Raw genomic sequence first — 25,648 nt, 5'->3', positions numbered from 1 at the left:
TGAGGCAGGAGAATGGCACGATGTGATGACAACCTGGGAGGTGGAGCTTGCAATGAGCCAAGATCCCGCCACTGCACTCCAGCCTGGGCGACAGTGCAAGACTCCATCTCCAAAACAAAACAAAACAAAACAAAACAAAAAAACAACAAAAAACAAACAAAAAACCCCCAAGCTAAGGCTGGGTGCGGTGGCTGACGCCTGTAATTGCAGCATTTGGGGGGGCCAAGGTGGGTGAATAACCTGAGGTCAGGAGTTCGAGACCCATCTGGCCAACATGATGAAACCCTGTCTCTACTAAAAATACAAAAATTAGCCAGCATATTGGCAGGCGCCTGTAGTCCCAGCTAACCGGGGGGCTGAGACAGGTGAACTGCTTAAACCCGGGAGGTGGAAGCTGCAGTGAGCCAAGACTGCACCACTGCACTCCAGCTTGGGTGACAGAGTGACACTTTGTCCAAAAAAAAAAAGAAGCCCCAGGCTAGACTTTAATAGAAAACAGGGTTACAGGGTTTCTGGTTTTTTTCTTTTATTTTGTTCGTGAGTGCTCCAGGGACCTGCTAAAAAGGTTTCAGCAAAGGAAATGTGCCTGAAGGAGAACTGCTGGAACATTCTGTGTCTGTGAGAAATACTGCTCTTAAGATTCATTATTTGATCATGAAACAAACACTTTCCACTTTGTTGATATGGCTCATGCTTTGTGGAGCCGTTTGGCAGTGCTAATCAACATGTGAAATGGGCATGCTCAGACCAGCAGGCCCCTTCCTAGCAATTTCCTTCAGAGAGACACATACTTGTGCACAAAATGTGAAGCACTGTTTGCAATAGCAAAAATAACTACAATCTACATGTCTACTTGCAAGGGACTATATGGACGTGGCATATTCATATAACCCGGAGACTTCGTAGCCTTCTCAAAGGCCGAGGGACACTCCTTGGGTACACACACACACGAAAGACTGGCAAAACATGGCACTGGGTATAGACAATACATTGTAGGATATGTATAGCCTATAAAAGCAGACATACACTTTCTTCCAATTCTGGGTATATTTGTGTGCACACAGGCTACTTCGTTCATTAGGCACTACAGGCCCAGAGCCTGGAGATTATAAATTTTTCCTGGGCCAAATGCATATATAAGAGATAACCCCAGTCTAATCATTAAAAAAAAAAAAAAGACAAATTCCAATAGACAGTCTACAAAATACCTGACCAGTACTCCTCAAAACAGCCAAGGGCATCAAAAACAAGAAAAACCTGAGAAATGTCATTGCCACGAGGAGCCAGAGATATGACGACTAAGTGTAATGTGGTATCTTGGATGGGATTCTGGAACAAAAAACAGACATAAGTAAAAACTAAGAACACCTGAAGAAAGTATGGACTTTAGTTAATAGTAATGTATCAACATTGGTTTATTGGTTGTGACAAGTGTACCATACTAACATAAGATGCTAGCAACAGGGAAGAGGTAGTACAGGAAGTACTACCTTTGCAACTTTTCTATAAGCCTGTAAGTATTAGAAAATAAAATTTGTTTTAAAAATGTATGAGCTAAGCTAGGCACGGTGGCCCACGCCTGTAATCTCAGCACTTTGGGAGGCCAAGACAGGAGGACTGTGTGAGCCCAGGAGTTCAAGACCAGCCTGGGCAACAAAGTGAGACCCTGTTTTTACAAAAAGTAAAAAAATTAGCCAGGTGTGGTGGTGTGCCTGTGGTCTTGGCTACTTGGGAGGCTGAGGCAGGAGGATTACTTGAGCCCAGGAGGTCAAGGCTGCAGTGAGCTGTGATTGTGTCACTGCACTTCAGCCTGGCTAACAGATGAGACCCTATCTCAAAAAAAAAAAAAAAAAAAAAAGTATGAGATATGAGAAAAGGAATAAGGTATTAATTACAAAAATATGCAAGGAAAATTACAAAATCTAAACATACAAAAAGGAAACATTAGGTCAACTAGTCACCTGCTATTCAGTTCAAATCTTATGTAGTTATATACAAATTACGTTTAATGTACAATGTGGGTACATGCTATGTTAGAATGCAGATCACAGTAACTGCTGGGGAGAAGAGTGGGGATATGGCAGTTAGGGATAAGTCAGGAAATAAGACTCCACACTAGCTTTTATAACAGAATTTAATGTAAGACATTGGTTAAACAGGTGTCAGTGGACTGAAAATGTTCAAAGGGAATCTAAGCTAACACAGATGTAATAACGAAATGAAGCAGGATGGAAACTCTTAAGGGAGGGGGGGATAAGCTGGAGTTTACCAGGGTTGTGTTTACCAGGGTTGGAGGCTAAGGAAGAGGTCTGCAGAGTTGAACTCAGAACTCTGAGAAAGGGGTGCTGCCTGGCTGCTGCTAGAACCTCCAAGGAGAGGGCTTGAGGATGTGATGAGGCTGGTTTTGTGAATGTCCCCAAAAAGCTGGAGGCTGAAACCCACTACTGATGCCAGGATGAAGGGCTGTTACCAGGGTGGTACAGACAGAACAAACAGGCAAACAGGATACAGCAAATCCCTTTTCCCTTCCCCATGCCTTTCAGGCTCTCTCTTGTGTCCCTGACTGGTGGAACCTTCAGAGGAAGACAGCTGACAAAGGAAAAGTGTAGTGTGCAGAGTCCCAGCCCCAGCATCCAAAGCAGAGTGGAGAGAAGTGGGCTTGGAGTTTCCTAGCCAGCAGCAGCAGGCACCTCTCTGCACAGCGACAAGACACAATTATCCTTTGTACAGAGACTTTCCCTCTTCCCACCACTCATGGTATCCTTCTGAGTGAGCACGGGGCCTATCTCTAGGCAGTAGTAAGTTTTCACTTCTCTAGTTAGGTTGTAGAATATTTGGGTGGCACTCAGACTTAAGGACTGAATGGTCAAATTAACCACATGATCCTAATAGAAAATAAAAAGGAGGAGGCATTTGCCCCTTCACATTTGCTTGCTGTTCCTTTAGGTATCATCCCAGTATAAGCCCCTCACCTCAGCAGCAAGAGCTGGTTCTGGGCTTCAGTGTCTTTTGCACTCCTACAACCAGCCTTGCCCCTGCCCCGTGGGTGCCAGCAGCAGCAGAGGGGGCACCTTTTCCCCAAGTGCCAGGTTCTGACAGCCCAAGCTTCCTCTCCTGGTCTCCCAAACCCAGGGGGTGGTTACTGTTTCTGCAGCAGTATCTCTGTGTTCTCACAGTGTGCCTTCTTTGATTTTTTAGTCCAACATCTATTTGATCAACTTCCTATATTAAATTATCTCTGTTGCCTAGTATTGGATATAGATCCAAAGGAAATTAAATCAGTATCTCAAAGAGATCATCTGCGCTTCCACGCTCATTGCAGTTATTCACAATAGCCAATATATGGAAACAGCTTAAATGTCCTAGAGAAAATATGGCATATATCACACAATGAAATATTATTCAGCCATAAATAAGAAATCCTGCCAGTAGGAGAATTGCTTGAACCTGGGAGGCGGGGGTTGCAGTGAGCCGAGATGGCGCCACTGCACTCCAGCCCGGGTGACAGTGCGAGACTCTGTCTCAAAAAAAAAAAAAAAAAAAAAAAAAAAGAAATCTTGCTAGTCATGACAACATGGATGAGCCTGAAGGACATTATGCTAAGTGAAATCAGCCAGACACAGAAAGACAAAAAGTGTATGATCTCACTTATACATGGAATCTAAAAGTAGAACTCACAGAAGCAGAGAACAGAACAGTGGTTGACAGGGACCAGGGTGTAAGGGGAGATACTGGTCAAAGGGCACGAACTTTCAGTTATGAGTAAGTTCTGGGAATCTAATGTAAAGCATGGTGACTACAATTAATAATACTGGATTGTTTACTTAAAATTTGGTAAAAGAGTAGATCTTAAGTGTCCTTACCACAGACACACAAGGTAGCTACGTGTGGTGATGGATGCGTTGATTAATTTGGTTGTGGTAATCATTATATGATGTATATGTATATTGAATCATCACATTGTATACCTTGGATATACACAGTTTTTATTTATCAATTACACCTCAATAAAGCTGGGAAAAAAATTACCTGGTATGATTTCTCTTTTCCTGACTGACACAGAGTTAAAGCAGGACTAAGTTAAATTCTTATTCTATATACTCTGTATTGTTGAAAAAAAAAAATTGTTTTTGAGACAAGAGTCTCACTCTGTTGCCCAGGTTGGAGTCCAGTGGTATGATCTTGGCCCACTGAAACCTCTGCCTCCTGGGTTCAAGCAATTCTCCCTCCTCAGCCTCCTGAGTAGCTGGGACTACAGGCGCGCATCACTACGCCCAGCTAATTTTTGTATTTTTAGTAGAGATGGGGTTTCAACATGTTGGCCAGGCTGGTCTCGACTCCTGACCTCAAGTGATTCACCTGCCTCGGCCTCCCAAAGCGCTGGGATTACAGGCGTGAATCACCACACCTGGGCTTTTGTCGTTAAAAATTTTTACAAGAATATATTCATATTCATTAATCAGTCATATAACTTAAGGCTTTTTTTTTTTTTTGAGATGGAGTTTCGCTCTTGTCGCAAGCAGTGGCACGATCTCGGCTTACTGCAACCTCTACCTCCCAGGTTCAAGTGATTCTCCTGCCTCAGCCTCCCGAGTCAGGCATCTGCCACTGCGCCCAGCTAATTTTTGTACTTTTTTAGTAGAGACGGGGTTTCGCCATATTGGCCAGGCTGGTCTTGAACTCCTGACCTCAGGTGATCTGCCCACCTCGGCCTCCCAAAGTGCTGGAATTACAGGCGTGAGCTACCAAGCCCCGCCTCAAAGCTTTTAAAAAAGAGATCAGTCAATATGCACTGATATAGAAAGATGTCCACCATCTATTAGGTGAAAACAAATTAACTTGTAAAACATTATGCATAGGAAGATCCCATTTTTCTTAAAAAGATATATATTTACGTTTGCATACCCACAGCAAAAGTGGGTAGAAACACACCACACACCAACTTAAGTTTCATTCGATGGTGAGCATAATGAATCAGAGAAAGGATCACTTTCCTTTTACTTCCTACACCCCTGTAATTATGTTTGGTTCCTCTGAAGCATGGGTACTAGTACTTCAGGGTATAAACACACATCCAGGCTCTAATCCACACATAAAACACTTGGCCAGGTGTGGTGGCTCACGCCTGTAATCCCAGCACTTTGAGAGGCCAAGGTGGGCGGATCACCTGAGGTCAGGAGTCTGAGACCAGCCTGGCCAACATGGCAAAAACCTGTCTCTACTAAAAATATAAAAATTAGCCGGGCGTGGTGGTGTGTGCCTATAAGCCCAGCTACTAGGGAGGCTGAGGCAGAAGAATCGCTTGAACCCGGGAGACAGAGACTGCCGTGAGCTGAAATCACGCCACTGCACTCCAGCCTGGGCAACAGAGCAAGACTCCATCTCAAAAAAACAGAAAAAACACTATTTTGGAGAACCCCAGAGGCACAACAGTGCTTCTCAATGATGGCAATTTTTGCCCCTCTGCTGGGAAGGGGAAGGGAGGATCAAGCATTGTCTAGACACATTTATGGTTGTTGCAATGGAGACGGGGGTGCTGCTGGCATCTAGTGAGTAGAGGCCAGGGATGCTGCTAAACAGCCTACAATACACATACCTAGCACCCCTATGACAAAGAAAAGAACCAGCCCTATATGCCGAGGCTGAGAAACTCTGCTCTATATAACTTGACTATTGTTAGTACTTCTGTGGTCAAAGTAGAAATATTCCATGTCTAATGCTGTGGACAGCTAGACATTTGCCAGAATTGTGCAAGGAGTAGTTGGCTCAGAAGCTTTGTTTTTAGGTTTAGAGGATTTGCTTTTCTTTAAATAAAAACAAACAAAAAAAGTGGGGGCACTGTTCAAACAGCACACACATATGACTAAAACATTCAAAGAGTACAGAAGGGTATATGGTAAAAAGTAAGTTTCCTTTCCACTCCAGCCCTAGCCAGCCAGCTCCCTTCTGAAGAAGACAACCCCTGTCAGCAGCTTCTTTCCCATTCCTCCAGAGGTATTCTAAGCACACAGAAGCAGTGTATGCATGAGCTCTTCCCTGCCCCCAAGGCCCCCCACTCCAACTGGCAGCATACTCTGTCTCCTGTTTTATAATTTACTTTTTCACAATATCATGGAGATCATTCCATTTCAGCACACATAAATCTGTCTCATTGTTCAACAGCTAAACAGGACATAATATGGCATACTCAAAGACAATGATGTTGTTTCCAATATTTTGCTACTACTGACAATGCTGCATGAAATAATTTTGTACACTGCCTTTGGGCAATACATTCAAGAGAAATTGGAAAGTAAATTCCTAGAAGAATTCCTGGATCATATGGTACAAACCTTTGAAATTTTGATGGAAAATGTTCTTTTGAGTAAAACAATAACAAAAACCTAATACGGAGATGAGTTACTCAAGTGCTCTATTTAGATGCTTTAATAATTATGTGGATATTCGAGTTACACAGCAAATAGCTCAAGTGCTAATCATAAAAGATTGGTCACAGGAAGCATCTACACGCAGATAGTTCCTTTTATGACTTAGTTTCCAACCTTGGGGAACCAGGATAATAAAAACTACAGGGGTGAAAAGACAATAACAAGTGTTGGTGAGAATGTGGAGAAATGGGAACTCTCAGGCATTGCTAGTAGGAATGGAAAATGGTGCAGCCACTTTGGGAAACAGTTTGGCATTTCCTCCAAATGTTAAACACAGTTACCATATGATCCAGCAATTCCACTCGTAGGTATACACCCAGGGGAATTCAAAAATGTATCTCCGGCTGGGCGCGATGACTCACACCTGTAATTCCAGCACTTTGGGAGGCCAAGGTGGGTGGATCATGAGGTCAGGAGTTCAAGACCAGCCTGGCTAAGATGGTGAAACCCCATCTCTACTAAAAATACAAAACTAGCTGGGCATGGTGGCAGGCACCTGTAATCCCAGCTACTCGGGAGGCTAAGGCAGAGAATTGCTTGAATCCGGGAGGCGGAGGTTGCAGTGAGCCGAGATTGCGCCACTGCACTCCAGCCTGGGAGACAGAGCGAGACTCCAACTAAAAAAAAAAAAAAAATATATATATATATATATATATATGCTATATATTATGTATGTTATATATAATATATATAGGCTTGGAGGATTTGCTTTTCTTTAAATAAAAATATATTATATATTATAATTATATATCTTATATAATTATATGTAATATATATTACATATCATATATATGTTATATAAATATACAGTATATATAATATATAACATAACATATGCATTATATGACATATAATGCATTATATGATATATAATTATATATAATATATAGTGCATTATAATATATAATTATATATAATATATGTCCATCTTCAAAGGAGGAAAAATTAGGTAGCCAAAAACAAAAAGTATATCCATGTATTCCAGCAGATGTAGATAAAAAAAAGAAAATATATGTCCACATACAAACCTGTATATAAATGTTCCTAGCAGCATTATTTATAATAGCCAAAAGGTAGAAACAACCCAAATGTTCATCAACAAATGGAAAAACAAAATACGGCATATCTGTACAATGGAATATTATTCAGCCATAACAAAAGTATTGATAGATGCTACAATATGCTTGAACCTTGAAAAAATTATGCCGAGTAAAGGAAGCCAGTCACAAAAGGCCACATACTGTAGAATTCCATTTATAATAGATGTTCAGAAAAGGCAAATTCATTGAGCTAGAAAGTAGACTGATGATTGTCAAAGATGGGAAATGGGGGATGTGGGAGGGAGAATGGGGGGTGCCTACTGATGGGTATGGGGTTCCTTTTAGAGGTGACGAAAACGTTCTGAAATTAGTGACGGATGCACAACTCTGAATATAAGACCACTGAACTGTACATTTAAAAGGGTGAATTCTATCCCAATAAACTGCTACCAAAAACAAATACATGGAGGACTCCTGGCATACCATAGCTACTCATTACAACTTCCAAAGCCTCTTTTGGAAAGAGATAAACTGAAATTCAGGGTAGCCCAAGCTGTTTTAGGCAGATAGAATATTTTCAGCAGAACTTACTGATTCATTGTCTTGTGTGTTTTTTTGAAAGTGTACAATTCAGTGGTATTTAGTGTATCACAATGTTGTACATTGGTTCAATTCTCAATATTTTAGAACCTGTAAATCAGTAAGTTGATTAACAAATCTATTGAGTTGGCCAGGCGCGGTGGCTCACGCCTGTAATCCCAGCACTTTGGGAGGCTGAGGCAGGCGGATCACAAGGTCAGGAGATCGAGACCATCCTGGCTAACACAGTGAAACCCCGTCTCTACTAAAAATACAAAAAATTAGCCGGGCGAGGTGGCAGGCGCCTGTAGTCCCAGCTACGCGGGAGGCTGAGGCAGGAGAATGGCGTGAACCCCGAGGGGCAGAGCCTGCAGTGAGCCGAGATTGCGCCACTGCACTCCAGCCTGGGTGAAACAGCGAGACTCCGTCTCAAAAAAAAAAAAAAAAAAAAAAACAAACAAAAAAAACAAACAAAAAAATCTATTGAGTACCCCATTCTGAGTCATTTCTAGGTATTCTGGGAAGTAAGGAGGGAAGCACAGTTCTCATCCTCAAGATGATCCAAAATCATTCTTAGGAAGAGAAGACATGCAGTGAAAAAGACGTCAGCATATGATGGACCTTCAGAGACAGCAAAGAAAATTATCTCCACGGAGAAACAGGATTTCTAGATTGGGTTTTCCCCGGTATTTAGCAGACACAGAAAATTCTGGTTTTCACGGAAAAAAAGAATAAAGAAATGAGTAAAAACAGATCGAATGTATATATTTTTTAAACTCCACAAAACGATAGGGTCACAAAATGACTTAAGAAGCAACATTAAATGGCAAAGCCAATCATTCACCATGAGTGTTGATGACCATCTGAGGTGAGCATTAGTGTCCTAACACTTAACGAACATGTCACTTGTCCCTGTTCCAGCCGGGGCCACACCCTACATGTCTTTCTGCTCCCACAGTGCTAGTGCAGAGTCCTGCACACATTCAAAAGAATGAATGGATGTCATCATCATCCTTAAACACAAGCAGACACAGGACAGGTCTTGCTACATTCAGGCAGAAGCCCTTACTGCTTGTCTGAAGTGTGTGTCACAGTATGGAAATCGATTTCTTGACTCCTACATCAAGTTACTACTTGATTAGTATGTTAAGAGCACAGGCTCTGGAGTCAGATCTGGTTTGGGGGTTACCAGCTATGTGACTTTGGGCAAGAGACCTGACTCCTCTGAGTCTGTCTCCTCATCTGTAAAATGGAATGCAATTGTACCTAACAATAGGGTCTTGTGAGAGTTAAGAGACATTTCTTGAGGGTTTACAATGTGTCCTCAAAAAATGGTTGGCTGGCATTATGAAGACTTGGAACTCTCACAAATCAGGAAGGTCTGAAAGAGGCCACTTTTCCCCATCCTCATTGTCTTCGTCTTCTTTGCAAAGGCCTCTGGGTCTAGTAGTGCCTGGAATAGACCAGGAGCTGACAGGCTGGCAAGGGACCTTTGCTGAATGGCCCAAGGAACTAGGATACAGGTGCACGGCAGACCTGGGAGACAGTGAGGAAAAACCACAACTGGGAAGGCTTTCCAGAGTTCATTTGGAGACTGGCTTCAGGAATACTGGCTATACCTAGGGCCTAGTTATTTGGTTAGCCCAGAGATTGTTCTGAATGACATCTGACGGTGCAATGACTTCACACCTCACTGTCTACATTGTCATATAAATTCACACTATGAGTCTAAACAGGTTTTTGCTTACCATTTAGAGGGGTTAAACAGCATCAGAGGAGGTTCAAATATATAAAATGAAACTGGTCAAAAAACAATAGCCACATTTCAGAAAATATACCATTGGTGAGCTTTTTTTCCGTGATAAGGCTAATATTTTTTAAAAGGAGGCACAGTGAATTTAAGACATTGACATTTATAGCCGTAGCTCGACGCTTACTCTTGGAGGCCCAATTATCATCCCTGTCCATCTTGTAAGTGTCATGTCTTCGTCATCTTCTAGACCCCAGCTAACTGTGCCATCTCCTACTCCTTTCTGGCCTTCTTCGAGTTCTTCCAACAGTCGGAAATTGCGAGGGACTTTTACTCCTAAAATAAATGGAAAGAAATTCAAGATACCAGCAACTCCAGGGGAACTTGTAAGCCTAGAGCTAGCTGCTCATTATCTCTCCCTGGGAATCAAGATGCTAACATGCAAAAAATCACGGAAAGTTATTACACCTCAAACTTGCTACTTATAAAGCTATCAGTATCAACCAGCACAACCAGAGGGAAGGGGCACATGGTTCTCTGACAGGTGAAGTGACTAAGGCTAGATAACCAAACTTAGAAAGATACCCCACCCCTACCCCTTGGACAAACCTCCTAAGGGGCTTACATGTCTAAATGTCTATGAATTGGGGGTCAACTAGTGTGAGATGAAAACCATCAATATCAGGCACTAACGAAAGTACCTTGGAAGACAAGAGGCTAAGACTATGCTTATTTGTTGGCATGACTCTCAAACAACCTTTAGGAGGAATAGTCACCATGGATATGGCAAATAAAAATGGTATCCTCTTAATCAACTAAGAGTCAACTGAAGGCACCAAGGATAAAATATTCTATTGTTTTTCAATTATTTAAGTGATAGTTTCTCTTTTAACTTACAAAAAAGCTAAAAGGGAATAGCTGGTTCTCTAATTTTTTTCCAAAAATCCCAAAGCCTGGCAAGTAGCTCTTGAAAGCAACGCATGAAAACACCTCACAGGTTCAAGCCACAGTACCGGGTTCAGGCTGAGACTTGAGCCATTTCTAGGTGTCTTCTAGAACAGAACCTAGGTACTGGGGCCAGACAAGGGATGGGGCTATGGGAGGAGAGAGAGATGGACTTTCCTTCTGTGCTTGGGGAACAAATCATCTCTCCTAGGGTTGCACTCCCAACCAATCCTGTCTGTCTCTCCTTCCTCCCCCATTTTCCCTGGCATATGCACTATTTTCTCTGGAAAAAACTCAGGATCCAGTCAAGTTTCAAGCTCTCTGCCTTGAATGCTGAGCTCTCAATTGGCCAGACTCTCAGAGACAAATAGGACTCAGAGACAAATGTGACTGTGAAGAGAGGCTCACTGGAGGGACCCCAGATTGTGGGAGGTGTTGCCAGTATTTGTATTTCCAAAAGTGTAGGACACATGCCATTAATTCAATTGGAATAAATATTTGAGCACTTAGTATACATCGGGGACTTTTCTAAGCACTGAAGAACAAGCAGTGAATAAAACAAAAATGCCTGTAGCTTACATTCTAGTAGGAGACATATAATGGACAAAAATCAGTATGTAAATTATACAGTATGACAGATCCTGGTGTTCCAGAGGAGGGAGTAATATGGGAGCTATACTTTTAAATGGAGGGATAAAGGATAAGTTTTACTGCAATCAGGTGTCATAACTAAAGACCTGAAGAAGGTGAGAGGGCATGATTTATGGATAGCTGAGGGGAAAGTCTTTGAGACAGAGCAAACAAGTGCAAAGGCCCTAAAATAGAGGCTGCTTAGGGTGTCAAAGGACAGTAAGGAGGCCAATTTAGCTCAAACCAAGTGAGGAAGATGAGACAGCAAGAGGAGATTAAGGATGCCAACTGTTACTGAGTGACATGATCTGTCTTGTTTATAACAGGATCCCTCAGACTGCTGTGTGAGGATGAGAGTGAAGGGAGCAAGGGCAGAAGCAGCTAGGAGGCTACTGCAATAATCCTAGCAAAAGATAATACCGGTTTGGACCAGGGTGATAGCAGGAAAGTAGTGAGGAGCGGCATAATTCTAGGCATTTTAGAGGTCTGAGCTGTGGAGATTTGCTATCAAGTTGCCTGTGAGGTGTCAGAGACAAGAGTCAACTACAGCTCCCAGGTTTTTGGTCCAAGCAACTGAAGGACAGAGTTGGTAGTGGTATGTTAGAGGACTTGTGGTGGTATGTGACTGAACACTTTGTTTTACAGTCATGTATTTATGTTTAAGAATAATTTATTTAGGGTAAGTAATATACGAACTTACCATTTATAATAATGGTAAAAGTTTCCTTTAAAATAAATGTAAGCAAAAGAGTCAGTTGATTACAAGAAAAATATTAAATAGTACTACATATGGTATTTGAAAAGAAACAGCAAAACCTGCAAGCATACTTGAACTGCTTGTTTGGAAAACACTGGCATTTTCATCTGCACAGCAGCCAACTGGATTATTCAGCTATACTGGATTAAGTCTCCTGTAGCAAACATAAAACTGAAAGATAGTGGTGACATTATAGGCAAAAAGCCAGATAACACAACTATTGTTCAGAAAGGGTTCAATCTAAATCTTTAATAATCCTAATTAGGCTGGGGGGTGGGGAAGTCACTGCATTACTACTGGTTAATTTATAAGCCTGCACTAATAAAAATGAACATCAAAAGAACACAGAATCATATTGATAGGAAGGCTGATGACTGAGGTACTTGTTCACAGATCGTGTTATGGGCTGAACTGTGTTCCCCTCAAATTTATATACTTAAGTCCTAACTCTCAGTACCTCAGAATGTGACAAAACCTGCTGACACCTTGATCTTGGGCTTCTGGTCTCTAGAGCTGTGAGAAATTTGTTGCTTAAGCCCCACCCAGTCTATGGTATTTTGTTATGACAGCACTAGCAAACTCATATAGATGATAAGTGACATCTTAAGGAGCTTTACAGAGTTGGTAAGGATACAGAACAAGATGTTAACAGTTGTTATCTCTGGGTAAAAGAATTATGGATGATTCCCCCTACTTTCTCTATTTCCTGATTTTTTACAACAATCCCATGTTATTTGCATAATAAAAAACCAATTAGGAACCATTTCAACTGCACCCCACGCAAGGACCTACGCAGGGCTTGTGCGACTGTCATTCCTGCTGTCCAGAAGGCTCCTTCCCCTAGGAATCCATAAGCCAAGCTCCCTCAGCTTCTTTAGGGCTTTGGCTGTCCAGTACTTCATCTCAATAAGGATCAAGGGTTCTTCTCTGAGTAGGAATCTCACTTAACAGCATTCCTTAAGTGACTAACTTTTAAGGCACAATGTTTTTAATGTTACTAAAACTTGGTCAGCTGGGTATGGCGGCTCACACCTGTAATCCCAGCACTTTGAGAGGCCAAGACAATCGTCTGAGGCCAGGAGTTCGAAATCAGCCTCGGCAACATGGAGAAATCTCATCTCTACAAAAAAATACAAGAATTAGCTGGGCATGGTGGTGCCCACCTCTAGTCCCCTAGTTACTCAGGAGGCTGAGAGGGGAGGGTCACTTGAGCCAGGAAGGCAGAGGTTGCAGTGGGACGAGACTGCACCACTGCACTCCGGCCTGGGTGACAGAGTGAGACCCTGTCTCAAAAAACAAAAATAAACAAAAAATAATAAATAAATTAGCTGAGTGTGGTGGTGCACACCTGCAGTCCCAGCTGCTTGGGAGGCTGAGACAGGAGGACTGCTTGAGCCTGGGAGGTCAAGTCTGTAGTGAGCTATGATCACGCCACTGCATTTCAGCCTGGGCAACAGAGCGAGAACCTGTCTCTATAAAAAAAAAAAAAAAAAAAAGTTGGGGCGTGGTGGCTCAGACCTGTAATTCCAGCACTTTGGGAGGCCGAGGTGGGCGGATCATGAGGTCAGGAGTTCAAGTCCAGCCTGGCTAGTATGATGAAACTCCGTCTCTACTAAAAATACAAAAATTAGCCAGGCGTGGTGGTGTGCACCTGTAGTCCCAGCTACTCGGGAGGCTGAGGCAGAAAAATCGCTTGAACCCTGGAGGCAGAGGTTGCAGTGAGCTGAGGTGGCACCACTGCACTCCAGCCTAAGTGACAGGGCAAGACTCCGTCTCCAAAAAAAAAAAAAAAGTGTTAAGACTGTCAAATAAATGGCAAAGTATAACAGCTTCTATAGTTAAGCCCTTCATTACTGAATGGAAGCTGTATTACACAAGTGACCTCTATTTTGAGTTGCTCTTTTTGGCAAGACAAAAAAATGTGTTAGTTTCTTATGTCAGGTATTTAAATGTCAGCTGGACTATTTATAGTAGGACTATTCCTCTTGTAAACTTAAGCAAAGAACATCTCTATGGCTGAAAGGTTACCTTTTCACCTAACAATCATATCTGATTAGGAAATCCTAACATTCATATATCATAAGCTTGTTGCTATTAGTTTCAAAACAGTGAATTCAAGTTATATTTTTCTGATATTTAATTTTTACTTGTGAAGTAGGGCAAAATATATTAGTAATTAATCCTATACTTCCAACATACATTTCTATTGGATTAGATATTCGATTACTTAAAAACAAGTGTGCAAAGCCAACATATACAACTGAACCAAAGAAATAAGTCAGGTCAATTTATTTTAGGCTAGGATTTGGAACAGGAATTGAGACCCACAGAGGGAAAGGTCAGCTTTCTTTTGTTCCTGCATTATAGGACAATTTGATTCTGACTCAAGTTGTAAAGCCAGCACCAGAAACAGTTTAATAAATGAAAAACTTTGGACTGTCCAGTATCTACCTGTATTGCAACTAGGAGTTGTGATATGCATATAAATATCTATAACTGCTATCTACTGAACAATTACAATAAACATTTATTTCTTTTGAACAGCAGTTCTCAAACCTTTTGCTCTCAAGAACACTTTATACTCTCAAAATCATTGAAGACCTCAAAGAACTTTTTTTTTTTTTGAGACAAAGTCTCGCTCTTGTCCCCTAGGCTGGAGTGCAATGACGCAATCTCGGCTCACTGCAACCTCTGCTTCCTGGGTTCAAGCAATTCTCATGATGTTTAATGTGTATAGAACTGGACTCCACATTTATAAGCAAAAAAAAAAAAAAAAAAAAAAAAAAATTACACATTTCAGGACCACAGTGAAAAAAAGTTTGCTAGGCTTTTTACCTGCTTGTCAAAATTTCCCTATACATAAATTATCAGTAACATATAGGCACACACACCTTCTCTCAGTGTGATAGTTATCCAATACCTATCCAGCACTTTGCTAGACAATCTAGGGGCTATGAACAAAATAAAAACTGGGGTCTCCCTAACACAGTCTAAGGCGTCAGTGTGGAAACAAGACATACACAAAGGGCAATGAAATAAAACCATATCAAAACATGAGAAACAGAACCTACCAGAGGACAGTGTTATTTAGCCTTTGAGGGCTCACAGCCTTCTCTGAAATTTGACAAAAGATGAAGAGGTTGGAGCCATGTTACTACTGGACTTTACCTTAAGGGTAATCGGGGGGAGCTGCAAAAGGCTTGGAGTAGGGCAAGAGATAAGACACATCCAAGTCTCCTAGGTAATGATCAGCTTTGGGGTGTGCTACTGCTAATGTCTCAGGATATAGAAGCATTTGCCTAGAGCAAACACTGTGACCGAACATGTGGCATCAAACTTCTTATAGGCCTGCGTGATGGGAAGTAGAAGAGATGTAGAAGATAGGGTAATTAATTCAGCAGCTCACATTCATTTGCATGACTGTGGTGGTAGTTCAAACAACAACAACAACAAAAAAACAAAAAGCAAAAAAAACTGGCCTGTACTCAGTACTTCAGATAAATACCTGTTGAAAATTTTTAAAATTGAGTAAAAAAGGACAAAAGATCTGCAAACCTCATTTTCTAAAAAACACACACAAAAGCAACCTTGTATGCGTCCTTGCATGTTCATTGTACTCTCACCAATGATCTTGGGGTGTCATGACCCATAATTACTAACATAAGGATACCTGGTCTACCACTCTGTTTTTAAAAGACAGGTCAGAATAATGGATATATTACCTTCCACATGCACTACCATGCCTGACTAATTTTGTATTTTTAGTAGAGACGGGGTTTTTCCATGTTGGTCATGCTGGTCTCGAACTCCCGACCTCAGGTGATCCGCCGGCCTCAGCTTCCCAAAGTGCTGGGATTATAGGTGTGAGCCACCATGCACGGCCGACGATCCTCTTAAAGGTAAACTAGGTGCCCTCGCTCTCCTACTGGAAGCCTACTCTTGGCCTCCCGTTGCACCCGCAATCCACCCAAACTTGTCATCTGGCCAAGAGAGCCCCACCTGCTTCGCCAACATCATTTTGTGCCACTCTGCCTTGCTCCCCCATCCTCCTCCAGCTACGCCAGTCCTTCTCTAAGTTTCTGAAGAGGCATCCTTACATCCTGCCTTTGCATTTGTGAGTCCCTCACCCTGGAATTCTCTGTCCCACAGTTGTGAATGGCTGACTGGTTCCCTTGTCCTCAACCAAGGGTCTAACTGTCCATTCCCTTATCTTGCCTTATTTTTCTTCATAGTACTCATTGCCACTCGACATTGTAAATATATTCATTTTCACTTTATTGGTTGTTTCTTGTCTGTCTCCCATCTGAACATAAGCTCCATGAGAGTAAAACTTCATCTGTTTTGTTCACTGCTGAATCTCCAATGTGTCAGGGTGTTTTGCCCTCTAGAGTAAGCACCCAAATACTTACTGAAAGAATTAATGAGTGACTAGGTATTAGCTAGGAACAGTATTTCAGAATGAACAACGCTCAATGTCACAAAATTCTAATTCTGGTTTATTTTTGAAAATACAAGAGAGAAACATTCACAGCACCATTATCTGGGAGTCTAACATTATAAGGATTATTAAAGGGGCTTAGTATGAATTTTAAAGCCTAAGAACAGTTATATATTAAGAGGCAGAGTCCCACTTTGTTACCCAGGCTAGAGTGCAGTGGTGTGATTTTTGGCTTGCTGCAACCTCGGTCTCCTGTGTTGAAGCGTTTTTTGCACCTCAGCCTCCCAAGTAGCTGGGATTACAGGCGCCTGCCACCACGCCCAGCTAATTTTTGCATTTTCAGTAGAGACGGGGTTTTACCATGTTGGCTAGGCTGGTCTCGAACTCCTGGCCTCAAGTGATCTGCCCGCCTTGGCCTCCCAAGGTGCTGGGATTACAGGCATCAGCCATCACACCCAGCCTGACTATAATAATTTTAAAAGCTATAAAGCTTAATTAGAAGCCAGGCGGTCAGGAGAGGCCCTCTCAGAGCCCCCGGTCCCGGTCCCAAACACCTTTACTTCCACACAGGCCTGTGCGGTACGTTTTCTTTACATTTGATTTTCTTCCTTTTTTATTGTCTGACTCACTAAGTTTCTCAAGTCAGAGCTGTGACTCATTCAATCCCGCCTCCCCAGAATCTGGTATGCTGTCTGGCATATAATGATACTCAATATCAATAAATCTTTTCTGGTTGAAGAAATGGCAGTATCAGGCCGGGCGCAATGGCTCATGCCTGTAATCCCAGCACTTTGGAAGGCTGAGACAGGCGGATCACAAGGTCAGGAGATCGAGATCATCCTGGCCAACGTGGTGAAACCCCGTTTCTACTAAAAATACAAAAATTAGCTGGGCGTGGTGGCGGGCGCCTGTAATCCCAGCTACACAAGAGGCTGAGGCAGGAGAACTGCTTGAACCCAGGAGGCGGAGGTTACAGTGAGCCGAGATCGCGCCACTGCACTCCAGCCTGGCAACAGGGCGAGACTCCGTCTCGAAAAAAAAAAAAAAAAAGAAATGGCAGTATTTCCTATTGTAAACTCTAATCTACTGGGTCCAAAATATTGGACACTGTTGCCATATAATTAACATACCTAAGGTTTTTTATTTTGAGATAAGTAAAATTTGGTAACCATTTCTAATTTATTTTTAGAGATGGAGTCTCACTCTGTCACCCAGGCTGGAGTGCAATGGCGCAATCTCGGCTCACTTCAACCTTCACCTTCCGGGTTCAAGTGATTCTCCTGCCTCAGCCTCCCGAGTGGCTGGGATTACAGGCACGCACCACCATGCCCAGCTAATTCTCATATGTTTAGTAGAGATGGGGTTTCACCATGTTGGCCAGGCTGGTCTCAGACTCCTGACCTCAAGTGATGCACCTGCCTCAGCCTCCAAAGTGCTGGGATTACAGGCATGAGCCACCGCACCCAGCCTAGTTTTATTTTTAATAAATGAGAATTTTAGGAAAACTTACAATTTTTTTAAAATAAGGAAAACCACACAAGTCAAAGAATTCTTCACTATAAAATCAACTTCGTTTCATAAAATACGTATGAAAGCAAGTTACTAATATTTCAAGCCATTTAAAAACTGCATACAAAGTTAACACATCAATATTTTCTACAAAACAAAAGACCATTTAATCCCAAATGGCCTAACCACACCCTAGTTATAGAACTTCAGGGTCTACTCCAGGGACATAAGTCCAAATATTGTTGGAATTCAGAGATCCTGCAGACTTCAGGATGTATCAGTAACAAGTGAAAAGCTCATCCTATCCCAAATAGAGTTTAAATTCAAAATCATGGTACATTAAACAAAACATTTTAGTGAATATATTAAAAAATTAAACCTACATATGCCAAAGAACAGAAGCGTAACAGATGAGAAAACCCAAGAATACTCTAACATATGTTTTGGTCCTCTAGCACTTTAATCAATTGAATCAACATAAATTTTAAGATTCCCAATATTTCTCTGTGAATCTGACACCAAAAAGGCAGCTGGAGAAACAGCATCAAGTGACAATATGGAAGACATAAAAATGGACTCTTATAGGCCAGGTGCGGTGGCTCACACCTGTAATCTCAGCACTTTGGGAGGCCGAGGTGGGAGTTTGAGACCAGCCTGGCCAACATGGTGAAACCCCATCTCTATTAAAAATACAAAAATTAGCCAGTTGTGGTGGCACATGCCTGCAATCCCAGCTACTTGGGAGGCTGAGGCATGACAATCACTTGAACCTGGGAGGTGGAGGTTTCAGTGAGCTGTGATCATGCCACTGCAGCCCAGCCTGGGCAACAGAGACTCGTCAAAACAAACAAAAAAAAGGACTCATAATCTTGCAAAACCAAGAGAACTACAGGCTCTATAATAGCTAGGAAGTACACTAGGAAAATCTATAGCTAATGATAAGTATAATCAAATAGACTGTGACTATTAAAAAGTGAACTATGAAAATGCTAAAAAAAAGACTTCAAGGTGCTAAAATATCATAGTAATCCAAGACTTTTTGAAGAAAATATTTGTTCCTATTATTTCAGAATTATTCTTTCCAGAAGGCTTTTTCCTGGATCTGTGTCAGTATCAAAAGTCAGCCGGTTATTCTCTTAGCTAAATATAAACTGAAAAGTCAGCAGTTGCAGGATATTACAAAGAAAATATGGCAACCAGGTTGAAAAAGCATGAATATTTGATAGAGCTTTACACCATGCCACAGTAAAACATTTAATGCAGTAATCTGAAACACAGCAACACATTAAAATATTTGTGGTACAAAAAGGATTCTGAAGTCCTTTAAAACATCTTTTGGGAAAATCATGGCCACCAAGCAGCAGCTACCACAGCATGTCAGTCTTGGAAAACCCTGGCCTAGGTCTTGAATTAAAATGGCAGAACTGGCTGGGCGTGGTGGCTCACATCTGTAATCCCAACACTTTGGGAGGCTGAGGTGGGTGGATCACCTGAGGTCAGGAGTTCGAGAACAGCCTGACCAAGATGGAGAAACCCCGTCTCTACTAAAAATACAGAATTAGCTGGGCGTGGTGGCGCATGCCTGTAATCCACGCTATTCAGGAGGCTGAGGCAGGAGAATCACTTGAATCTGAACCTGGGAGGCAGAGGTTGCAGTGAGCCAAGATAGCACCATTGCACTCCAGCCTGGGCAACAAGAGTGAAACTCCGTTTCAAAACCAAAAAAAAAAAAAAAAAAAAACCCAAAACAACAACAACAACAAAAAAGGTAGAACCTCAGAGGTTTCTCCTGAAAAGAAAGCTGCTAGTTAAAAATGGTTTGGGCCGGGCGCGGTGGCTCATGCTTGTAATCCCAGCACTTTGGGAGGCCGAGGCGGGTGGATCACGAGGTCAGGAGATCGAGACCACGGTGAAACCCCGTCTCTACTAAAAATACAAAAAAAATTAGCCGGGCGTGGTGGCGGGCGCCTGTAGTCCCAGCTACTCGGAGAGGCTGAGGCAGGAGAATGGCGTGAACCCGGGAGGCGGAGCTTGCAGTAAGCCTAGATTTCGCCACTGCACTCCAGCCTGGGCGACAGAGCGAGACTTCGTCTCCAAAAAAAAAAAAAAAAAAAAAAAAATGGTTTGGTTGCCCATTCAGGGAAGACAGTGAACTGAGCTAGGAATCTGATGCTGCTCCCACTTCAGAAAATGAGGAGGTATGGAAGGTGATGCACTAGGATTCAACGTCCCTGAAAACTGGACATAAAGCCATAAGCAAGTAACTTTTATTGCTGAGCAACCGGCCAAGTGTAGTCTGGCTGTCTAGTTAGCCTGTCCAGGAGATCTTTTTTTCTCCTTCTCTAGAGCAATGGTTCTCCAAGTTAGTCCCCAGACCTGCAGCCTGGACCTCATCGCGAACTCGCTAGAAATGTACATTCTCAGGTCTTCAGCCCAGAATTCCTGAATCTGAAACTCAGGTTGGGCCTAAGAATCTGACAAGCCCTCCAGGTGACTCTGAGATATACTAGTTTGAGATCTATTGCTCTAGGGGAATTCTAGGGAAAGAATTAGTGGCAACCTGTCATTCTTTACAGCCCAGCCACGTGACAACAGCTAGTGACAGAATGCAAGACCCTGTGTTCTTCTGCTGCTAGGGTCAGTGACCAAGGCCAAGCATCAGATTTTCTTTGACAAAGGGGGAAACAAGATGTGGGAAATGAGTCAGGACAACTGGAGAAGGGGAGGATGGTTAATTCTATGATCAAGTACCTCTATAAATACCACCAAATAAGGATAAGAGTTTTCAGTTTTTTGAAAGACTGAATAGCCACTTTTGCTTCTGTCCTATCGGATACATTGTTTCTCCACAAATTGTCAAATGTATCCATTTGGCTACATCAAAGAGATCCTGAATTAACTCACTGCAACATTCACAAATATTTACTGAGTACCTACTATTTTGTCCGGAACTGTGCTGGTGCTAGGGACACAGCAGAAGATGAGATAGAATCTTGCCCTAGTGAAAAGGCATAGAAAATATGCAACGAAACAACACTTCAGGTAAGGTTAAGTGCTTTAGAGAAACAGAACAAAACAAGAAGCTGTGACAATGACTAAAAAACTCTATTGAATGGAGTGCTCAGGGACGGCCTTTCTGGGTAGCTGCGACCTGAAGAACAGCAGTCAGGCCCATGAAGATCTGGGGACACAGCAAGATCAGAGGTGTGTGATACCACATGAAGTCAAGGCGGCAAGGCCTTGTGGGCCACGGAAAAGGGATGGGTTATTCTGTAATAAGAGCAGTGGGAAGGGCTTGCTGAAGGGGAGTGGCAGTTTCTATTTTACGTCTGTGAAAGATCATTCTGTCTCCTGTATAGAAAATGGAAAGGGCAGGACTGAAAGCAAGAGGCTTTTTCCATCTTCCAGGCAAGAGAAAGATGGTTCTGGTTAGACTAGGATGACAAGAGTGGAGACAGAGAGGAGGATTTGGCATTTAGTTTGGGGTTACACCTACTGGACTTGTGACAGGGTGGATGTGAAGATGAGGAAAGACTACTACTTGAGAGGCCATTGCTATCTACCCATGAATAAGCTAATCAGCCAAGGCAGAAATAACAGACATGCCAATGGCTGAAGACGCTTGCGAGGCCTACCTCAGAGAATAAGAAATGGGGGCTGGAAGAACGATCATCTGGCCAAGAGCACGTGTCCTGAAGCAACACCGTCCCAGAGCACCCAGGCTGTGCACCTCAGGCTAGTCACTCCTCTCCTGGCCTGTTTCCTCACCTTCACAATCGATACCTGCCTCAATGGGCTGCTGTGACAAGTGAGATAATGCAGTTAATACAGTGTCTAGCACTTAGTAAACCCAAGAGTGCAACTTGAAAAGAAGTCTGATGGCTTGCATGTAAATAAGGATGAGGAACTACTTTGTACATGCCATGATGGGGCTCCAAGCCCAAGAGGTGTGAGTTATTCAGTATAAGATATAAGCAAGAGCTTCCTGAAAAAAGGACCTCACTCTCCTTGGACAGCACATAACCCAGAAGAGGACAAACAGCGGCCAGAGATGCTATAAAAAGGGTTCCTGAAACAGGTAGCAGTAAACACTTCTTACTAAAGCCCTTTCTCTCTCCAAGATTAAACACTCCAAGACTTAGGAAGAACATATCCCTAAATCCATGCCTTTTCCATTTCCTTCCTAAGGTACTAGAGCAGGCTGGTGAGGGAACAGGAGTTAAAAATGCCTGGGCTCTAGTCCGAGCATCACTAGTCTCCCTTGGCTTTTGGCTCCTCCCTCAGTAATGTGGGTGGATACTGCCCCTGGCTGGTGACCAGGCTGTGGAGAGTTAGATGAGACAACATCACAGGTAAGTCGAAGTCTGTGGGACACTCTAAAGCACTATCCACAATATAACAGTAATAGTATTCAAACATTTACTTTCCCAAATGTGCTGCTCTGAACTTCACTGTGCCCCTTCAAAATTAAGCAGAGGATTCCTGACTTCATATTTTGTATTCTACTTTTATCAAATTACTGCAGAGCTACAATTTGGGGGGAGGTGGGAGGGACAGAGATACGAAGAGAAAAGAGAATGTAGTGGGGGAAATAGAGTGGTTTTCAGTTAATGTGAAGAGGGAAAATCATGATCATCAAAATTAACCTTGGTAATCCCTTAAGAAAATAATAGCTTGCAGCCCGGCACAGTGACTTACGCCTGTAATCCCAGCACTTTGGGAGGCTGAGACGGGCGGATCATGATGTCAGGAGTTTGAGACCAGCCTGACCAACATGGTGAAACCCTGTCTCTACTAAAAATACAAAAATTAGCCAGGCGTGGTGGCGCGTGCCTGTGATCCCAGCTACTCAGGAGGCTGAGGTAGGAGAATCGCTTGAACCTGGGAAGCAGAGGTTACAGTGAGCCGAGATCACGCCACTGCACTCCAGCCGGGTGACAGGGCGAAACTCTGTCTCAAAAAAAAAAAAAAAAAAACACTTGCACTAGCCCAACAAAGCCAGTTTCCCCTCCATCACTGGGGCAGGCTGCTATTTCTCTGGCTGAGCACAATATGAAGCTGTTCTTTGAATGTAAGGCCCATGTTGTACAAAAGGCACTTAATTACAGTTGGCATAAGATGCTCACACAGTGAGACACACAGGAACTGAGAAGAACTAAGGGACTGTGAGTTTTCATCCATTTCCGGCTCTCTCTGGGGAAGACCCTTGAATGGAAGGGAAGACTAATCTCTGCTGCCCACATGGTTAAGTTTTTATAAGCTGAATGTGCATATGAGGCCACTCCGATGTATGCAAAGTTAAAATCATGCCCCACCAGGGCTTACCCCAATGGCACTTATTTTCTGATTAAATGTCAGGGAAGCCCATGGGCTGCTGAGTGAGAGGAAGGGCCTGGCAACCAAGGGCCACTATTTGATGTGCTGCAATCCTGGCCAAGGCAGGAGGAAGTCACCCGTCATAACATGGGGATTCTGAGGATCTGTGGTGGGCTTTTCACAGTTCCACCCTCTAGGACATATGTAGATATCACACATTGCAGAACCAAAGGAAGTGGGAAGGCGGTGTAGCCAAATGCTGAAAGCAGTGACCATAAAAAACTAAGTTCAGCCCTTACAGGAACTCAAAGGCTTCACAGCTGTTTCCTGGCAACCGGAGGCACAGATTAATCAAGAGCCTCACTCTAAACCTGACTAAGGAAGGCCTCAGGGCCCTGACCACACCTGGAAGACTTCTCAGGGTTAGAAAGCAGAGAGGCCTGTACACTCATTTTAGTTTAACCCAAGTAAGGTCTGCTTTACTCTAAGCACCCTGCACTCTTTCCACTGGCTAGGGACGAAGGTCAGATCTTGTCATACTCCTCTTTTTAAGACTCTTATTCATTCATTCGACAAATATTTACTGAATGCCTACTTCATACCAGACACTTGTTTGATGGCTTCCCCTCACACCATCTCAAATCCAAAGCCATGTCTCTCCAACTCATCTCCTTAACAAGCCTTGCTTGCACATGAAGGCCGTTTATCCCGTTCTCTCAACGTGCCAAGCTCAGTCCCACCACAGGGCCTTTGCGCTCACAGCCCACCCTCTCTCCTGCCTGTGACACTGTAGAGTTGGCTCTTTCCATTATATGACTCAGTTGAAATGTCACTTTCTCAGAAAAGCCTTTCCTGACCACCTCTCCAGACACTATCATATCACACAATTTCCTCCATAGCACTTACTGCTATCTGAAATTGTCTTATTTACTCCTTAACAGCCTTCTCTCCCTGACTTGAATGGAAGCTCCTGAAGGACACAGACTATGTCCATTTTGTTTGCTATCCACGATGGGACATAATAGGCCCTCAGTAAATAGCTGTTGAATAAACAGACAAAAGAATTTTGGGAAGTCCATTTTAGGGCACCTCAAAGCCTGTCCTATGTTATCTAAACCATGCCAAGTGCTCTTGTATTCCACTGGACAGCAGCTGACATTTTATCTGATCACCATAGCCATTTATGAAGCACTCACTTTTTAACTGTCAGGGTCTGGAGAAATTAGAATCGGGCAGCTGTTAACCCAGATTGTAGGTAGCCAACCGAGTGACTGTAAGCAGGGCTGAGCTGCAACAGCACCTTATTGCTGGCTACCACCAGCACACTGGGCCCCTTGGTTTATTACGACCTGGTAGGAGTGTTATTCTGGTGGAAGTTTTACCCAGCAGTCTGGCCTGACTCAGAATCTCTCTTCTGGGAGTGCCTGGGGCAGCGTCATGGTAAATGAATTGACTCAGCATTGTTCCAGCTGAAACCAAAATCGAGTAAAAGGATTCACGGTCTCCGCTATTCTGCAAGAAGACCCCACTGTTTCAAATGCAAAAGGCAGCAGCTTGTGGTGGGTCACTTCAGTCAGATCCCCTACATTCAATTTCTTTTATTCCCACCCCAACCATCAGACAAGTATGGCTCCTTGAGACCGCAGAGGAGCAACATTTATAAAGAATTGCCCTCACCCTATTTCCCATGGATCACCATTTCCTTCCCAACACTGCTGCTGCTGTGGCCTTAAATATCCCAATGATTGCTGTACTCAGGCTGGTGTCCCTGCAGCCCCACAGTGGGGAACATTGTGGCCCTGTTTGCTTCCTCCATCAGAGAGGTAACCCATTTTCACCCCATCTGAGAGAACCTCCTTGGCCAACTTCACTGCCAGACACCTGAGGGTGCAGCCTCACCCAAGAGTTCCCATTTCATCTATTCACCTCCCTACTCCCATCAGCCAGTGGGGAACTTCTGAGCTGAACCCACATATCTGTCCCAATTATCAAATGAGTGGATAAGAGTGAGCGTCTCCACAGAAGAGACACTTCTAGGATATGCTTCCCTCACTCAATTCAAAAGGAAGGGACTTTTCTCCTTTACAAGAAACATCTCCGGAACCCGACCTTTTCCACTCCCTCATTTCAGGGGCTTCCCTCAGTTGAATCCCCACTCCCAAAGAGACATCCTCGGGGTTCCCAATTCACCTGTTCTTCCTCATCCAGTATCAGAGGCTTCCACCAACTGCCCCACTCGGACCTTGTCCCCTGAAA

At 43.1% G+C, this 25,648-nt stretch overlaps 1 protein-coding gene across 2 annotated transcripts in view; it reads right to left on the bottom strand.

Annotated features, from left to right (window-relative positions):
* The window catches only part of UBE2V1 (ubiquitin conjugating enzyme E2 V1), a 32,316-nt gene that overhangs the window by 5,829 nt on the left and 839 nt on the right, over positions 1-25,648 (bottom strand). The window contains exon 2 of one of the 2 annotated variants that reach the window (XM_003252925.4): positions 9,985-10,133. In XM_003252925.4, coding sequence (XP_003252973.1) covers positions 9,985-10,133 — 149 coding nt within the window. Of the gene's footprint in view, positions 1-9,795; positions 10,134-25,648 lie in introns of both variants that reach the window. The other variant, XM_012511874.2, reaches the window with a different exon arrangement.

This window comes from Nomascus leucogenys, chromosome 13, assembly GCF_006542625.1.
Source record: "Nomascus leucogenys isolate Asia chromosome 13, Asia_NLE_v1, whole genome shotgun sequence".
In the NCBI taxonomy this organism is placed as follows: domain Eukaryota; kingdom Metazoa; phylum Chordata; class Mammalia; order Primates; family Hylobatidae; genus Nomascus; species Nomascus leucogenys.
The sequence above is the reverse complement of the archived record's forward strand: the minus strand, read 5'-3'. Positions and strand labels throughout refer to the sequence as shown.